This window comes from Anguilla rostrata, chromosome 1 (assembly GCF_018555375.3).
Source record: "Anguilla rostrata isolate EN2019 chromosome 1, ASM1855537v3, whole genome shotgun sequence".
Lineage (NCBI taxonomy): Eukaryota > Metazoa > Chordata > Actinopteri > Anguilliformes > Anguillidae > Anguilla > Anguilla rostrata.
Genome location: NC_057933.1, coordinates 30,722,801 through 30,738,101, shown reverse-complemented (window position 1 = coordinate 30,738,101; position 15,301 = coordinate 30,722,801). Strand labels below are relative to the sequence as shown.

Genomic DNA, 15,301 nt, shown 5'->3' with positions numbered 1-15,301 from the left:
TGGCAGGAAATCACCTTTGCCCACTATTTGTTTAGACAACCACATGCTAGCGTAGCTCTGAGGAAGTAGGAGAGGTGTGATGTCATTTCAGCCATGTGTCATAAAAAACACACCCTTTCTACATCCTGGAATACTGCAGGCTGATACTTAATTACATAAAGCCTACATTTGTTTATTTGTTTGACTGTTTGCTTGTACAATCATACAGACAAGAGCACAGACAAGCACGAGTCCTCCGAAGCAACTCCGATCACTGCTTCTCATCACACCGCGGTGCACAAGCCAGGCTCATACAGACTGGCTCTGAACAAAGGCAGTTCATGCGCAGCTTAACAGGCAGACCTGTGAGCGCCCGACTGACCTGCTAGAGCCACTTCTCCATTGGCCTGTGAGGCTGCTTGCCATATTTGGCACAGGCACAGTTTGCAATGGATACCTGCCCACTGGACCCATGTGAGCACTAAAACTGTGTTTTAAAAGGGCCACTCAGCAGCTTTATTTACTTATTTATTTATTCATCATTATTAGAATTATTATTATTATTGTTGTTGTCATTATTGTTATTATTACTATTATTATATTACACATGCACACACACATCACTCCTGTTAAACACATTCTTGATTTCAAACAGTATAGTTTACATCCATGCAAATTTCTTCAATGCAACCTTTGAATTAACAATAATATCAAGTCTTGACACATTATAACGTCACATTTCTTGGCATTATTCCAGGTTTTATAAAAGCCAAAAATACAAAAGATTCTAATTTTGTTAAACATTTTATAGTATTTTGATTAATCAGCAAGAAAGCAGCTTCTTTGCAAAACTACATTAAGTCCTGGCATGCAATTAATACCCTGCTGTGACTTTGTTCTGTATGGGAGTCTGATACACTGACTGACACAAAAAATGGGTTTAGAAACAGATAAATCTCTTTGGAGACAAAAGAATAATAGGTGACCAAGTATGTGCAATTTGTGTAAAGAAAAAAGAAAATGTTTTTGTTTAAAGTGTTCTACCTCATTTAAGTAGAAAGCTACAGTAAATATACTGACCTACAATTACAAACTATAAAAGTCAAAATAAAGTGTGTCTGCTGTTTGACCTCAATAAAAAATACACCCAAGCAATGGAAGATACCTGCAGTCTTCACAAAGCAAACACTACTGAATCTTCCCTAGTCATGTGGAGAACACCTATCGCAGAACAACAACTCCATCACATACAAGTCTAGATCGTTTCAGTAGCTTGCCAAAGTAATTAGTTTGGGTCTTATAGGAGGGGACATTTCTAATTAACCATGTTTCTTTGCTTAGCTTTAATGCAACGTTTTAACAACCAAACTCACATCTGAAATTTCAACAAGAGGCAAGCGGACGAAACTGCGGGACGCAAACGAGAAGCCATAAAAGAGGTGAGGTGAGGAGGGGAGGATAGTAGGGGGTAGACTAAGCACATTTACATGAACAAAGGACTGAGGCCACTACTGTCGTGTGATAGTTCCATGCTGTAGCCGCTGCCCCCCGCCCAGCTTCTCGATGACGAGGCAGCGCTCTCGAAGCCATGGCAACGGGGCATCGGGACATGCTGGGCATGCGGGGGGATGTGGGGGGCGGGGGGCAGTGCTAGCACATGGGAGCGAGGTGCAGGGAGGGGCAGGGGATGCACTCACGACATGCACAGTGGCAAGGTGACACAAGGCGCTCAGGGTTCGAGTGGGAAGGGACAGGTATTAGCACTTGGGAGGTGGGGTGGTGGGAAGGAGGAGGAGTAGGTCACTTACAGTTGTTCTAGAGACACAAGTCCCTTAAATGCTTGTCTGTCAATTGACTGGATTTCATTCTTGTACAAATAGCTGAAAGAAGAAATAATCAGTAATATTAGTAAACACACAGGGTATGAATTCGGGAGGGAGAGCTAAATTAACTGCTCTGCTAACACATTCTGCTAACAAACAATTTACTTCTTATGGCCAGGACATGTGACCTGCGACACAAACATTTATAGTTCTAATTATGTGGCCATTGTTTAGGATGCTCTTCAGCTCCGTTTGGACAGCTATTTAAATCAGCCGCCTGGAAGTTAGAGATTTTTAGTAGCAAATACAATAACAGTTTCACAGAAATCACGTTTATGAGCACATTTTGAACATAATTTTTAGACACTTACTGCAAGGGTTTAGACTCACAAAAGCAGTGTTCCAAACCAAATGTTAGCCAAACAAGGCATCACAGCTCAATCATATTTAATTACAAGCTTGTTAATCTTACAGGTCCATAAAAAATACTTAACAGTTTAAAAAGCTCACACTTAGCATTCAACATATATGTTAAATATAAACATTAAAGAGTACGGACAAAAATAAGAGCATACAAAATTTTAAATATTTACTAAAGCCCAGTTTATCAATAATGGTTTTCAGGAAAACTCTCTGTTTTTACTTTTGTCCTGTAAGAGCAAAGAGCATCAAAGCTGGGAAATTAATCCTCACCTGTGCGTGAGGAGAACATTGTACTAATGATACGTAAGGCCTTGTTTCTGCAATAATTTTCTTTACACCCTCCCAAAAGATTCGGCTGAATTGCTCACCAGCAACCATGGCAAGCTCCTTAAGCATCATTCACTGACATGTTATAGAGAGTGATGCCCATACTGCAAACTTATGAGATCTGCTTGGATGAACAGCTGCCCAGAGTTATCGAGTGGTCAGGCATTAAGAAAAGGCTCGGAAGTGCTCGGTTCAGTGTAAAAAGTGTAAAGCGTCAACATGACTGGCCATATGTGCTCCAACCAAAAGTATGATCCATTTGTGGAGCAGTTACCAGAATTCCTGTTTCTCATGAGGGAGGGAATGCTTTTGTGCAAACCCGAAGAGGCTTCTTGTGGACCCATCTGTCCATATTGCACTTCAAGGCTTTCATTCCCCATAATTGGTTCTGGAGAGCCAAAGGTCTGTGGTTTGTGTTGTTGCTCAGCACTTAATTAGTCAATTAAGGCAGTTGATTACATAGTTAAATCACTCCGACTCATTTCAGTGGGTCAGAATTTGTTGCTGATTGCAAAGTGAAAACTAAATCAAGCAGATTCCATGGATCTCCAGGACGAAAGTTGACAAACTGCTTCAGGCATTTAATTTACAGAATTTCCTGTCAAATACCAATTGGATTTGATTCAACTGAATATTGGTTTTCCATACAAAAAATATTCCTCCTTCGGACATAACATCCCCTGATGTAATGCAAATCTGGTTTATGGAGTTCCTATGGATTTGGTTTGAATCTTTCACTGCCCAAAGACACAACAGAACAAATACTGGTGACAACATTAAGTGGGCTTCTGGGTTAAATTGATATTGATCCAGGCTGACTAGTCAAGTGACTAGATAAGAGGATGTATAATAATATGCAACGTAAGTGCCTTGCTATGTAACAACAGTAACAAGCAATTAGCTATTAACAACCCTGGTTCATTGTAGTCAGATTTTGAGTATACACTGCAATCTAGGAGATCGGTCATGGTGGAAGCAGTTATGTCAGGGGTCACATGACAGCCGTAAAAAGACACTGATCGCAGCTCAGTGCAGGGGAAGCCAGGGAGTGAGGCAAGGCACGGCCCAACCGGCAATGACAGGGCAGCAGGTAATGATCACAGGGGTGGGTTTTAGTCCCTTACTTGAGGTTAGCTCCAAGCTAAGAGCACCTTGCCTTATAATTCAGCTATTCAAATGAGCCAGCCATTTTCTAATTATAGCATCTCCGGGGGCGGAAGCAGTGGAGATTAAGGGGAAGGGTCTAAAACAGCACCCTGAAAGGCCAGTCTAAATGCAAACACAGACAACTTCCTTTTCTACCAACAGGAACGCTCCTATCAATTGACAGGCAAGTGCAGGAACCTTTATTTGCCTGCGATATTTGAATTGTTCAAGAAAAGGCGGCACCAAAAATCGTTGAAAGGATACTATTAAAAGGGACATGCTCAATATAGCTGGAAGACAAACTGACCTGGGCTGCTGTGTAAATGTGTACCTGTGACATCATTTGCACTTCAAGGCTTCAGCTGCCAAGAATGTGGGAGGGAGGACCTACTTTGTTTAAAGGACTCCTGTGGGCAAATGTCAAGCCATTACATTTTCTGACCGCAATCCTGAAGAGTTCATCTTCATTATTATGCTGCTTGTTTAGTGAAGTTACATTTTTTTCTCCCTTTTAAAATTCCTCTATTCGTTAGTGAGTGATGAGACATGGGTGTTCAACTAACTGAAATCCTGGGATGACACTACAGCCAATGAGGTACTGCCCATCTGGCCACAGGATGCTCTGGCATGACCCAAATTCCACAACAGACTATGGGTCCCCACCCACGCACTAGAAGAGACCCTTAACACAACTTAAGTAAGCCACAAGGCAGATTTTTACATTTAAGCAATAAAATCCCAATTAAACACAAGCGTAAACTAAATGCTGGATGTTGACATAGGAATTATATTATTTTTGACAGTTCTCCATTTTTCCCAAACCTTGATACAGCAGTGAGATTCTTGATAATTTATGACATTTGGAAAAAGACAAATCTACTGATGTTAGCTAACAGGCATATGAAAGTATCAGAGATCCATGTTCACCACTCAGACACGTAGCTGAACGATGCTTATACAGCTCACAGAATTTAAAATAAATTGTATCAAAATACAGGATATATTGTGTCCTCCAAAATGATTCATGCCCTCAATAAAGATGACTAAAGTATTACCATCCTGATAGGGGGAAACCAGGTTGTTGGCCAAAATGCCATGGTCTTATGCTGGAGTTCATAATTCCACTAACTTTGACAAGAGCCTAAGGATGAACAGATACAAAACAGCCCCATAACATCAACGATTCTCCACTATATTTCACTGTAGGCGCAAAGTACTTCTCAAAATTAACATTCCTCTTCTGACACAAAGTCCATGGTTTGTGTGCATGGCCAAAAAGCTCAATTCTGCTCTTACCTGACCTAAACATCCAGCCTCAATCAAAGCACTTGGGGCAACATAGCTCAGGAGATAAGACCGATTAGCTGGCAGTCAGAGGATTGCCGGTTCAAACCCCGCCCTGGGCGTGTCGAAGTGTCCTTGAGCAAGACACCTAACCCCTAACCCCTAACTACTCTGGCGAATGATAGGCATCAATTGTAAAGCGCTTTGGATAAAAGCGCTATATAAATGCAGTCCATTTACCATTTACCACTTTCTGTCCCCAAGAAGCAACAAGTTTATGTAGATATTTTACCGTGTCCCTTGAATATTTCTGCCTCCAAAACAATCTGCCTCACTGTGCGTAGGGCCGACATGCACTTGTGTCCTCTTCCAAAGCATGTTTAAATCTGTTCCAATGATTTTAAACATCATAATTATTGACCTAATAGTGGAGATTTATCTTCAGTACTTTATAACAATATCCAGACATGCATGGATCAACAACCCTTTGTCTTTCTTCTGGGAGTTATTTGCCTTTTCTCATAGTGATGGATGAAACAGGAACAAACAGTTCCCCAAGACCAAGATGAACTTAAAGTAGCATGCCAAGGCAGATTTATTCTTGTTGGATAAAAATATTAAACAAAATCATTTTTTTCTCATCTTTATCAAGGAAATGACTTTGGAGGGCATTGTATATTCTTGCACACTATTGTTCATTCACCTGCTGTCTATACCAGCTTATACAGTACTAGACAAATGCCCTTGACTAATACCTTTCTGTGCATGCTCAAAAGAAGTCTGTACCCTGCATATTCACTTCCTGGTAGCTTGGTAAAACTTTGGCAGACGTTTCTAGAGAACGGCAAATATCCAGCCAATGCATCTTTAAAGCACATGTTATAAACTGGTGTGCACTGCAATAAGCAAAATCAGCAGAGTGAAGTTTTATGAATGTATGAATACAGTTCCTTGGACCCCTGCAGTGAAATGAGAGGGTGGTGGGCTGATGTGAATCAGTCATCTTGTTCTGCAGACCTGAAAGAGGAAGGCGAGGCCGAGGGTGACAAAGTCTTTAAGTTGAAAGGAAGAAGGCAGAAAGCAGCCGTTTCAGACACACCGATCGCACGTAAATGTAAACACAGACAGAGCTCCAACCACCTCAGAGGTCTCAGAAAGGGGTTGTGACTAACAAAAGGAAGGACGAGCCAATATGAGCAAGGGGAAAAAAGCTGTTACAGCCATTTCCATTACCCCTGGTGCAAGAAGATGTGTTTTTATACGGAAGAATTCAGAAATTAAGAGTGCCCGATTTACCTCAAAAGCACCACTGAGTTTCCTACTGCACACAACAAAAAACAGTAGCTGTAATTTAGGCTAAACAGTTTCTCTGTGAATGTTCAAGGAATGTTAATTTTTCACACATAAGAACAAAACCTCCCAATTTTCCTCACTGTTTAGTTTGTTACATTCCTATAGTGGGAGCGGGTCTGGCCTGTACATTGTTTTACCAGGGCGTCTTTCTTTCAATATTCCGTCAAGAAGCTTAGTTCAACCAAAGCAATCAGAGGGTCAAACATGAACCCAAAATGGCTTTGTCTATCATACATCATACATTTTGCCCTGCATTGACATATTTGTTTTCCTTCAACTTGACAGTAATGAACAGCGATGACCACTAGTATTATACAATAATACCTATTCTGTTAACATATTTTATTTTAGGAGCTAATTATTGTCCCCCCCCCCAAAAAAAAAAAAAAACATAAATAAAAGAATGTCACTTTGTCCTTAAGCTGAAATGGATTGTTATGACCATACATTGCACTGACAATTCTGTATTAACAGAAATCAGCTGTGACATCCAGTCTGCATTGACAAAAGTGAAAAGTTGCCCACAGAGTGTATTTGGGACAAATATTCTTTGTTTATGAGATTGTTGCTAGGAAACATAATCAGGCAATTTTGCAGTACTGAGGAAAAGTTAATTGTGGAAAAATATAAAAAGGCTGCCTCACATTGTAGCATTCACAGGAGGGCACAAAATAATGAGGTGCTAGTTGAATTCATCTAAACACAGAAGTGGCACAGACGTCAGTGCATGTGTTTACTTGTATTTGAAGCCACCCGACGAGTATCCCTTTATCCACCTCTGAATTCCTGCTTTTTGCTGAGGCCCTCTCTGTGAACCAGGGGAGCGCGAGCGACATACACGGAGTTGAAAAGTTGTTTCGCAACGCTGCTTCACTTGCTTTCCGAAAAACTGCTTTTAATCAGGGCGACGTGGCTGACAACCCCAAAGATTAATTGCTAGCAGACAGGAGCTAGGTTGCATCTTGTTTGTGGAATTAATCTGCTTTGACGAAAATACCCTTCCTCCTCCTCGCTGGCTTCAACAGCAGACAGGAGAGTGGCCGCTTTAATCAAGGAGAAAAACAATGCTCGTTTTTTGTACACTCACAGATATTTCAGGTTTTCTAGATCTTCAAAGGCACTTCTTGGGATTCTTCTTATTTGATTATTATTCAGGAGCCTTGAAATAAAAAAAGAAGGTTAATGAGGCCTGTTGCTCATGTGAAAAGAAACATTGCAGATCTAAACAGCACAGTATTTATTTACTTGGTGAAATCATACCAGTGAGTCTGCTGGTATGCATTGTCATACAGGGTACAACGTGGTACGAAAGCCAATATAAAAACCTTGTATACAAACACACTGTCGTGCAGCGGTCTACAGCGCCGCAGAACTTAGCCCAGAGGAGCTCTCAATTTAATTCCTGAACTCTGACGCAAACTGCTCTGCGCTGTTAATGGCTATGAAAACAACTGGATAATCTGGAAAACATAAAAAAACATCACTTATGTGTTTTTCTTTTTTCTTTTCAAAAATGCTCCAAGGACTGTTGCATGCAAGTATCCCTGATTAGACTCAAAAACCATATTTGCAGAAACTGTGTGAATTACAGATGAATAGCCCTAAATAAAATGAGAAGAACCTAAAATGAGGTCTCACCGGTAATCCGAATCGGTCTCCAGTGTTTAGCCACAATTAATAACACCCAAATCGACTTCAATTTGAGATGAAAACACATAGAAAGCCATAGAAAGGACACCAGATGGGAATCTAGCAACCATGTGTTTTAGTTTGCCCTCTTTGCTATTGAGCAGTACTGAACCAGGTGTCCCTCGTAAGAGCTTCTATATTCTATATAGATCCTAAGGGATTTTCCAGCTAAATAACAGGGCTGCACAATGTATTATTTTTTATTGCCATTGTGATATGAATTTCCACAATACATGCAGCCCTTTTCAGTGTGTTCTGGATAAGAGCGACTGCAAAATGTAATGTAATGTAAAATAATTATATATTTATAATATAATAATATAAATAATAAAATGCAACTGCTGGTGCCCACAACAGTTTGATGGGACGCCACCACATTGACGCACTCTGCTGAGCACTGGGCGTGGTATTCAGAAACTGATAGATTGATCTGATCTAACTGATCCTGCAGATTAAATTCTAGCTGACATCACTCTCCAGATGGAGGCAGGGCAGCCGAAGGGGCTTTCTCACAAGTGAGATCCTCATACAGCAAAACTGAACGTCTGGGGATGAGGTCTTCTGGTCCTGGGCTTGGGCCTGCTGGCTTCCGTTTTCACCTCCAATTTGGCAGCCAATTCAGACCCAGCGAGCCAGGAGGGCGGCAGAGGGGTGCCAAATTTAATTATGAACATGGTAGATGGGCTCAGGCGCAGTGTATCCTAATTCTACTCCTAATCGTAATACTGAACACTCGTTATCGGTGCAGTTATGTGCCCTACAGTCCTGACTGTGCCAGCATCAAAATGTAGCCTAGTGTTTTCAAAATAAATAAATAAATGAATGAGCTGGATATTACAACTGTAAGTTACAGATATGCCAGTGAAATACTGTTGTGCTGTAGGGTGGACTATGATTTAACCCTTTCTGAGCGAAAGCCTACTTACAGGTCAGTAATGTGATAGATGGTACTGTGTGACCTACATGTGTGAACCTATGACAGAGCGGAACATAAATCCTTCGCTCCATCAACAGGAGTCCGAATGGCTTTCTGCAAAACCAAACGTGCGCCCTGAAATTGAACGCCACATTCCAAGTTCCTAGAGGCAACTTGTGCAAATTCGTAAACTGAAATGACACTGCTCTAGTTTGTGAACTGAAAACCAAAAAAAAAGTCTAAGCTGATGATGATACTTACAGTGTGTTGAGATTTTTTAGTCTTCTGAAGGAGCCAGGTAGGAGATCCTTTATTTTGTTGAACCGCAGATCTCTGGGAATGAAAAAAACATACATGAATAAATCAAACATAATCTGCACACAATCAACAACATGAGAACTGCTTAGGATGCAGATGCTATCGTGGAGACTAACGGTGGGGGCATCGTCAGTACCACCGCAAACATGCGTCACCCCACAGACACGAGGCCTGTCACCGGTGGATTCCTGACAACAGTCGCGCTGCACAGCTGCAGGCCGAGTCTAATCACAGGTATGACAAAGGGCAGCTCTGTTTTGTTGCTGAAGGCACAATAACTCAGGCATTGACCAGCCACCGCAACATTCAAGTTCCAGTCTTCAAAGATTCCCAGTGCCTGAGTCACATAAGCGGTTTACAGCCCAACTGCAGCAATGGCAAAAAAGTTACAGTCAAAACAATGATAGCATTATCTTTGAGGACACGCAAGATACAAGCGTAAACCACAGGCTCCGCTGCATGAGCTCTGATCATCAAATGTCCTATCATCTTGAATGCTGACTAACGCTTAAACACAAGTTAGCGGTCCGGTCCATGTAAACATCAGATGACTGAGCAACAGGCTCGTGCATTTGACTACAGGCCAGTGCAGTTCTGCTAAGAAATGGATGGTAGAAAGTGGGCCTAGGTGTGGTTGAAGTGCCATCTCTCAGAATGTCTTTTGGGTTGGACAATTACAACAACCTTGTGAAATCATGGAATACAGCAAAAGCTTGGTTTCCAGTCCCCTTATCATGAAGAAACAGTTCACATTTTATTCACTAAACTCTTAAATTCTCTAATGTTACTCTATTAAATTAAACATGTTCTGCTTTGAACCACAGAAACAATATCTCTAAGGACCATCCATGAAAACTACATTCTCTTCCATTTTTTTCCACGAAGATTTTGAAGTACGCTTGAATGAATTAGGCTAATTTACAGACAAGCCACATTTGTTGCTCATTCCATGTTTATGGGTACCCAGGGAAGCAATCCGCCAAAAAGTACATAGCATGTGGGCCTTATTATATTACAGAATACTTTGTGATGTCATTTCCTTTCTTGTGGAGGCAGTAGGGACAGCTGTGCGTGTTCCTGCTTCGCGTTTCCCTTGATTTTCGGGAAGCAGCTGTTCACCATTTTCTTCTGTCTCACAGAATGAATATCTTGAAATTGTAAACACAGTTTCAAATGACAGTCTCAGCACACCAAGCGAACTGTGGCAACATTGAGCAACAGCTTGCCCCTCGCCTGAAAAGCATGATTAAGGGCTCTGAGTGATGGAACAGTTCATGCTACGGCCCAAATTAGATTTGGACAAGAACTGAGGAGGGGAGTCCCACAGGGAAACATATAATGGCACCTATTGTGTTTGTCAATGCAGGAGTGTTTCCAGGCCTCAAACATTACCACCACCACCAATACAATAGCAACAGCAAGCAACACCACCACCACTACAACAGCAACGCCACTACCACCACCGCTACAACAGCAACACCACTACCACCACCACAACTACAACAGCAACACCACTACCACCACCACAACTACAACAGCAACACCACAACCACCACCACCACTACAACAGCAACACCACTACCACCACCACAACTACAACAGCAACACCACTACCACCACCACCACAACAGCAACACCACAACCACCACCACAACTACAACAGCAACACCACAACCACCACCACCACCACCACAACAGCAACACCACTGCCACCACCACCACTACAACATCACTACCACCACCACTACAACAGCAACACCACCACCACCACCACAACTGCAACACCACTACCACCACCACCCCCATCACTACTAGAACAAAAGCAAGAACACCACACTACCACCATCACTACAACCGCCACTGCCACCACCACTACAACCGCAACAGCACTAACACGACCACAACAGAAACAAAGCAAACACGCAGCAAACACATGCACACGGCACAACACAGCACCCACCACCACACAACAGCAACAGCAATCAACGTGACCAGCATTGGACAGCACTGCCACCACCACTACAAAAGCACCAACACCACCACAACAGTGTGACTGCAACAGCAACAGCACTGGCAGCAACATCAAAAGTTTGAGCTTGTCCTGGTCTCAAAAGCTTCCAAATGGCCGCATTATAGGAGTGTCTTCCAGCTGTATCCCAACAACAGGGAAATGCTACAGTCAAAACACGAGTAATTAACATTAATCAGTCTCTACTGCAGGGGCTGGGGTCAGTAGACTTCCAGGTCCTTCCAGGTATTTCCCACCTCATCAGGGAAGTGCCTCGTGCTTAATATGGCTAATACAGCAGTTACGGCTTCTTAGGAGGCAAGAGGACTACCACACAAAATTATTTTTAGCATATCATTGATGTTGTATGGGCCTATTGTAGGGATGCCAGATTCCCAGTTTGGACCGGAATGTCCATCTTTCAAAGTATTTGTACAGGTCCAGTGTTTTGTCCAGTCTGATTAATTCATTGAAATTTGATCAATAGTTCATAATTAATTTCTTCCATCTCTCTTTTTACTCCCCCCCCCCATTCCGCAAACAGTTCCAACAGCAGTTCCCCCTCAACCCACCAAGTCCTCGATCTGTTTTAACAAATTCTAAATCTGGCAACCCAAGCATATTGGCACATTTTGCACAAATCCCAGGTCTGGCACATTGCAAATGTATGAGACACATTCCACAGACCACTGAACAGGATTTGAAAGTTGTGATGTTTGTAAGGCCAGGACTAATTAGACAAGTTAAACATATTTATAATACTGTGGTTGCACTTGCATTTTAAAAACTGAGAATATTTTCTCAGTATAAAAAATCTTTGCGCCATTATTTATGGTCTTCTGCACAGTGAAAAATTCCTGCAAAGCAAACAAAAATACATTGCATCCAAAACCTCAAACAAAGTCCTGCATAGGCCTACAGCAAGCCTGACACATATCACTGGAATTCATTGAAAACTGAGGTGACACTGTTGTGATGGAGTAAAAGGAAAGGATGCTGACATGCTTTTTAATCAAAAAAACAGATTGACCACAACAACCTCCTCCATGTTCACTCCTCACCAGGGTGCAATTAAATCAAAGGCAGATCTTTTTCAGAGCACGTTATTCTCCTGAGCTTAGCTCATCCCTTGCAGGGAGATTCCCAAAAGCCCATGAGAATGCAGCGAGAGGGGAAAAGTTGTTCCTGCCTCTATTTTCTTTCTGGGGACACCAAGCCAAGACTTGTTTTGGTTACATTCTGTTCAGCGGGCTGCTAGTGAAACTGAATGGCGCTCTGAGGTTCCTTCCCTCCCCGCTGCCGGCGTTCCCACGTGGCAGACGGCCGGGAGACGGAGGGCCTGCCTCCCGCAAAAGTCGGGGCTTCCGGCGAGGCCGTGAAACTGGAACCCCAATGGCGCTGCAGAGGCATGCTGGGACACAGGCTGGCCACCTCTGGGCATTTCCACTGAAGTTCAGGGGCCCGCGCGCGCTGGTTCAGGCAAAGCCTAAGGTGCGAGTGCGGGTGCGGGTGCGGGTGGAGGGGTGGGGGGAGGGGTATGGGGGGTGCGGCTTTCTACATTCTGTGGAGATGGGGGCACCTCTGCCTGGAATTTCGTCTGGGATCGCGGCACCGAGATAAATCCATACGGCGCAAACTGGCTTCTGTTGCCGGGGCTGAGCCCTCTGCGGTTAACTGGCCCCTTGACTCCCGGGAGGGAGCTCTGTGGCCACCGTGCTGTGGAGCTACGGAATTTACCTCAAGAACGGCTTCAGCTCTCAGCTGCTTAACTGCAAAATGAGCAAAAAGACGGTGGCGTAATCACAAAAAGCACATTTCAATGAAAGGGAAAAGTCACTCAAAAGCATGACACAGCAACATCAATGATTGCTGAAACACCACCAGGCCCACTATTGCAGTGAATTCTCAAAGCAAAGCTCGGATTTTCAGTACATTTTAATCATAGAGGAAAGGCAAAGTAAGTTGATGGGAGTGACTTCAGCGTTTAGATTCAATTTCAGCTTCATATTGGATTCTCAACAGTTCCCAGGCCAGGCAGTGGGCTGCACGGCCTTGCGGGACTGGCCAATGTCACCTCCCACACCCAAACATGAGTGGGTCCACAGGGCTTTGCATTGGCCTCATGCCGGTCTCATTCTTCGACCCGGCTTAAAAAGTGTCACAGAACAGACGACTAAGGAATTGCCCAAAGTTCCTCTGGGGACATTCAACTCTGCTGAAAAGGATTAAAATGAACTGGAATTCTGTTCTGAGGTCATTTTCTTCTTGGCATTCGATTTGCGAAAGAATAAAGCATTTTGAAATGAGTACCATTTGTAATAACAACAATGTTCAGAGTAGTGGTGGGGGCGCAGGACTGGGAGAAGAACTAGTTCAGGTCTAGAATGTCTGGAGGGAACTCCTTTAGGTTGTATTACTCAAAAACCTCAGGTAATAGGCTACATAAAAGTAAAAGCTAAGCCTTTCACCACATTACACCCACCATTGACTCCTCTGAATGAATGCCGCCATTGTTCTGACCTCAGCTCTCTTATTCAGTCACGCATACCCTATATGTGTGCGTGCGCCATGTGTGTGTGCACAGATGTAGTGTGTCACAGTGAACTGGTTTCCCAACTGCACAGATCACCTCGCACTCTAACACATGGCCCAGTGAGATCAATCCCATGATGCAATGAGCCAACTTCAGCCCAGACTAAAGAACGCTGAAGTAATGTCACAGTGTTACTGCGCACTGTGGCAATGCAGCAACAGGGGCATGATTCGTCTGCCAGCCACACAGTTCGCAAATGCAAAACGACATATCTGAGAGCTCCAGCAGAGAGCATCACACACGAGATGCGGCTGAACTGCATGCATAAACTAGGGACATTCTGACCACAGGGTTCCCCCAACTACAACATCATGTAATCCCTGACGGATCTATTTATAACAGCAGCAAAGGCATCTGTAGATAGCTCCATGGTGAGAGTGATGTGACCAATGAACTGCTCACGGTGTAATACAGGAACAAACAAGGAATTCATCCTATAAACACCGCAGGACTGTGTTTAGAATTCCAGAGCTAAGATCTTTTCATCAGAGGAGGTCGTTAGGGCAGTATGGAGGCAGCTTGTGCCCGTTCAGTGATTCTGAAGATTTCAGCATTCATTGATTCAGTCCATTAACTCATGTCCTGTGCTTTTATTCTCCTCATTCAAAAGTGTTTTCAACAATTCAGTCAAAACAAACACGTTTCTTTTTTTTTGTTCACATTTTCCTCTCCAATATGCTAACCGTCCATTATCGGAGCCATACAGAGTGCCAAACTGTGGAAAGCAGTAATAAAAACATCTTAAGCAATCTTTAACAAGTCATTCACTGTAGGAACCTGATATGTCTCAATACACGCAAATAGACTAAAAAAACTTCCACTTCAAGAAAAGATCTATGCGCTTCTAAACTTTTCTTGAAGTACAAGTTTTTTCAGTCAATCGTGCGTCTTGGAATGGTATGTGTGCCCTGCGATAAATTGGCAACCTGTCCAGGGTGTATTCCTGCCTCTCGCCCAATGCATGTGGTGGTATAGGCTCCAGCACCTCCGTGACCAGGATAAGCAGGTGTAGACAATGGATATCCATTGGATGGATGTCTTGGCTCTGAGTTTATGCAAAACTTTCATGCAACCATTTTTAATCAGTGTTTATATGTTGATATAAAGTACACACATACGCATAGCCACTTCAAGGGATAGGAAATGACCATGATACAAAATGCATTAAACTGGAACTTTTGAATTCTGTGATTATTTACAGCACCAGACAAAGCAAGACCTGCACATTGTCTTCTAGAGAGAGACTTGAGGACCATCCAATAACAAACTGGATAGTGACAGAGTTTAACTCTAGCTTTAATTGATGTCTTAAATACTATTTGCTTAGTGAGCCCATATGCTTTTTATAGAGAAATGCATCTGGAAAAATACAGCCGAAATTGTTACCCTTCCTGGGTTCTTATACTTTCAGCACTAGTCCTGAAAAGCAAAAAAAAATGCCC

General features: G+C 42.8%; 1 protein-coding gene across 2 annotated transcripts in view; it reads right to left on the bottom strand.

Moving 5' to 3' along the window:
- The window catches only part of LOC135254198 (peroxidasin), a 79,777-nt gene that overhangs the window by 46,097 nt on the left and 18,379 nt on the right, over positions 1-15,301 (bottom strand). The window contains exons 2-4 of one of the 2 annotated variants that reach the window (XM_064334226.1): positions 9,202-9,273; positions 7,423-7,494; positions 1,788-1,859 (exon numbers count right to left, since the gene is read on the bottom strand). In XM_064334226.1, coding sequence (XP_064190296.1) covers positions 1,788-1,859; positions 7,423-7,494; positions 9,202-9,273 — 216 coding nt within the window. The remainder of the gene's footprint in view (positions 1-1,787; positions 1,860-7,422; positions 7,495-9,201; positions 9,274-15,301) is intronic. The other variant, XM_064334237.1, reaches the window with a different exon arrangement.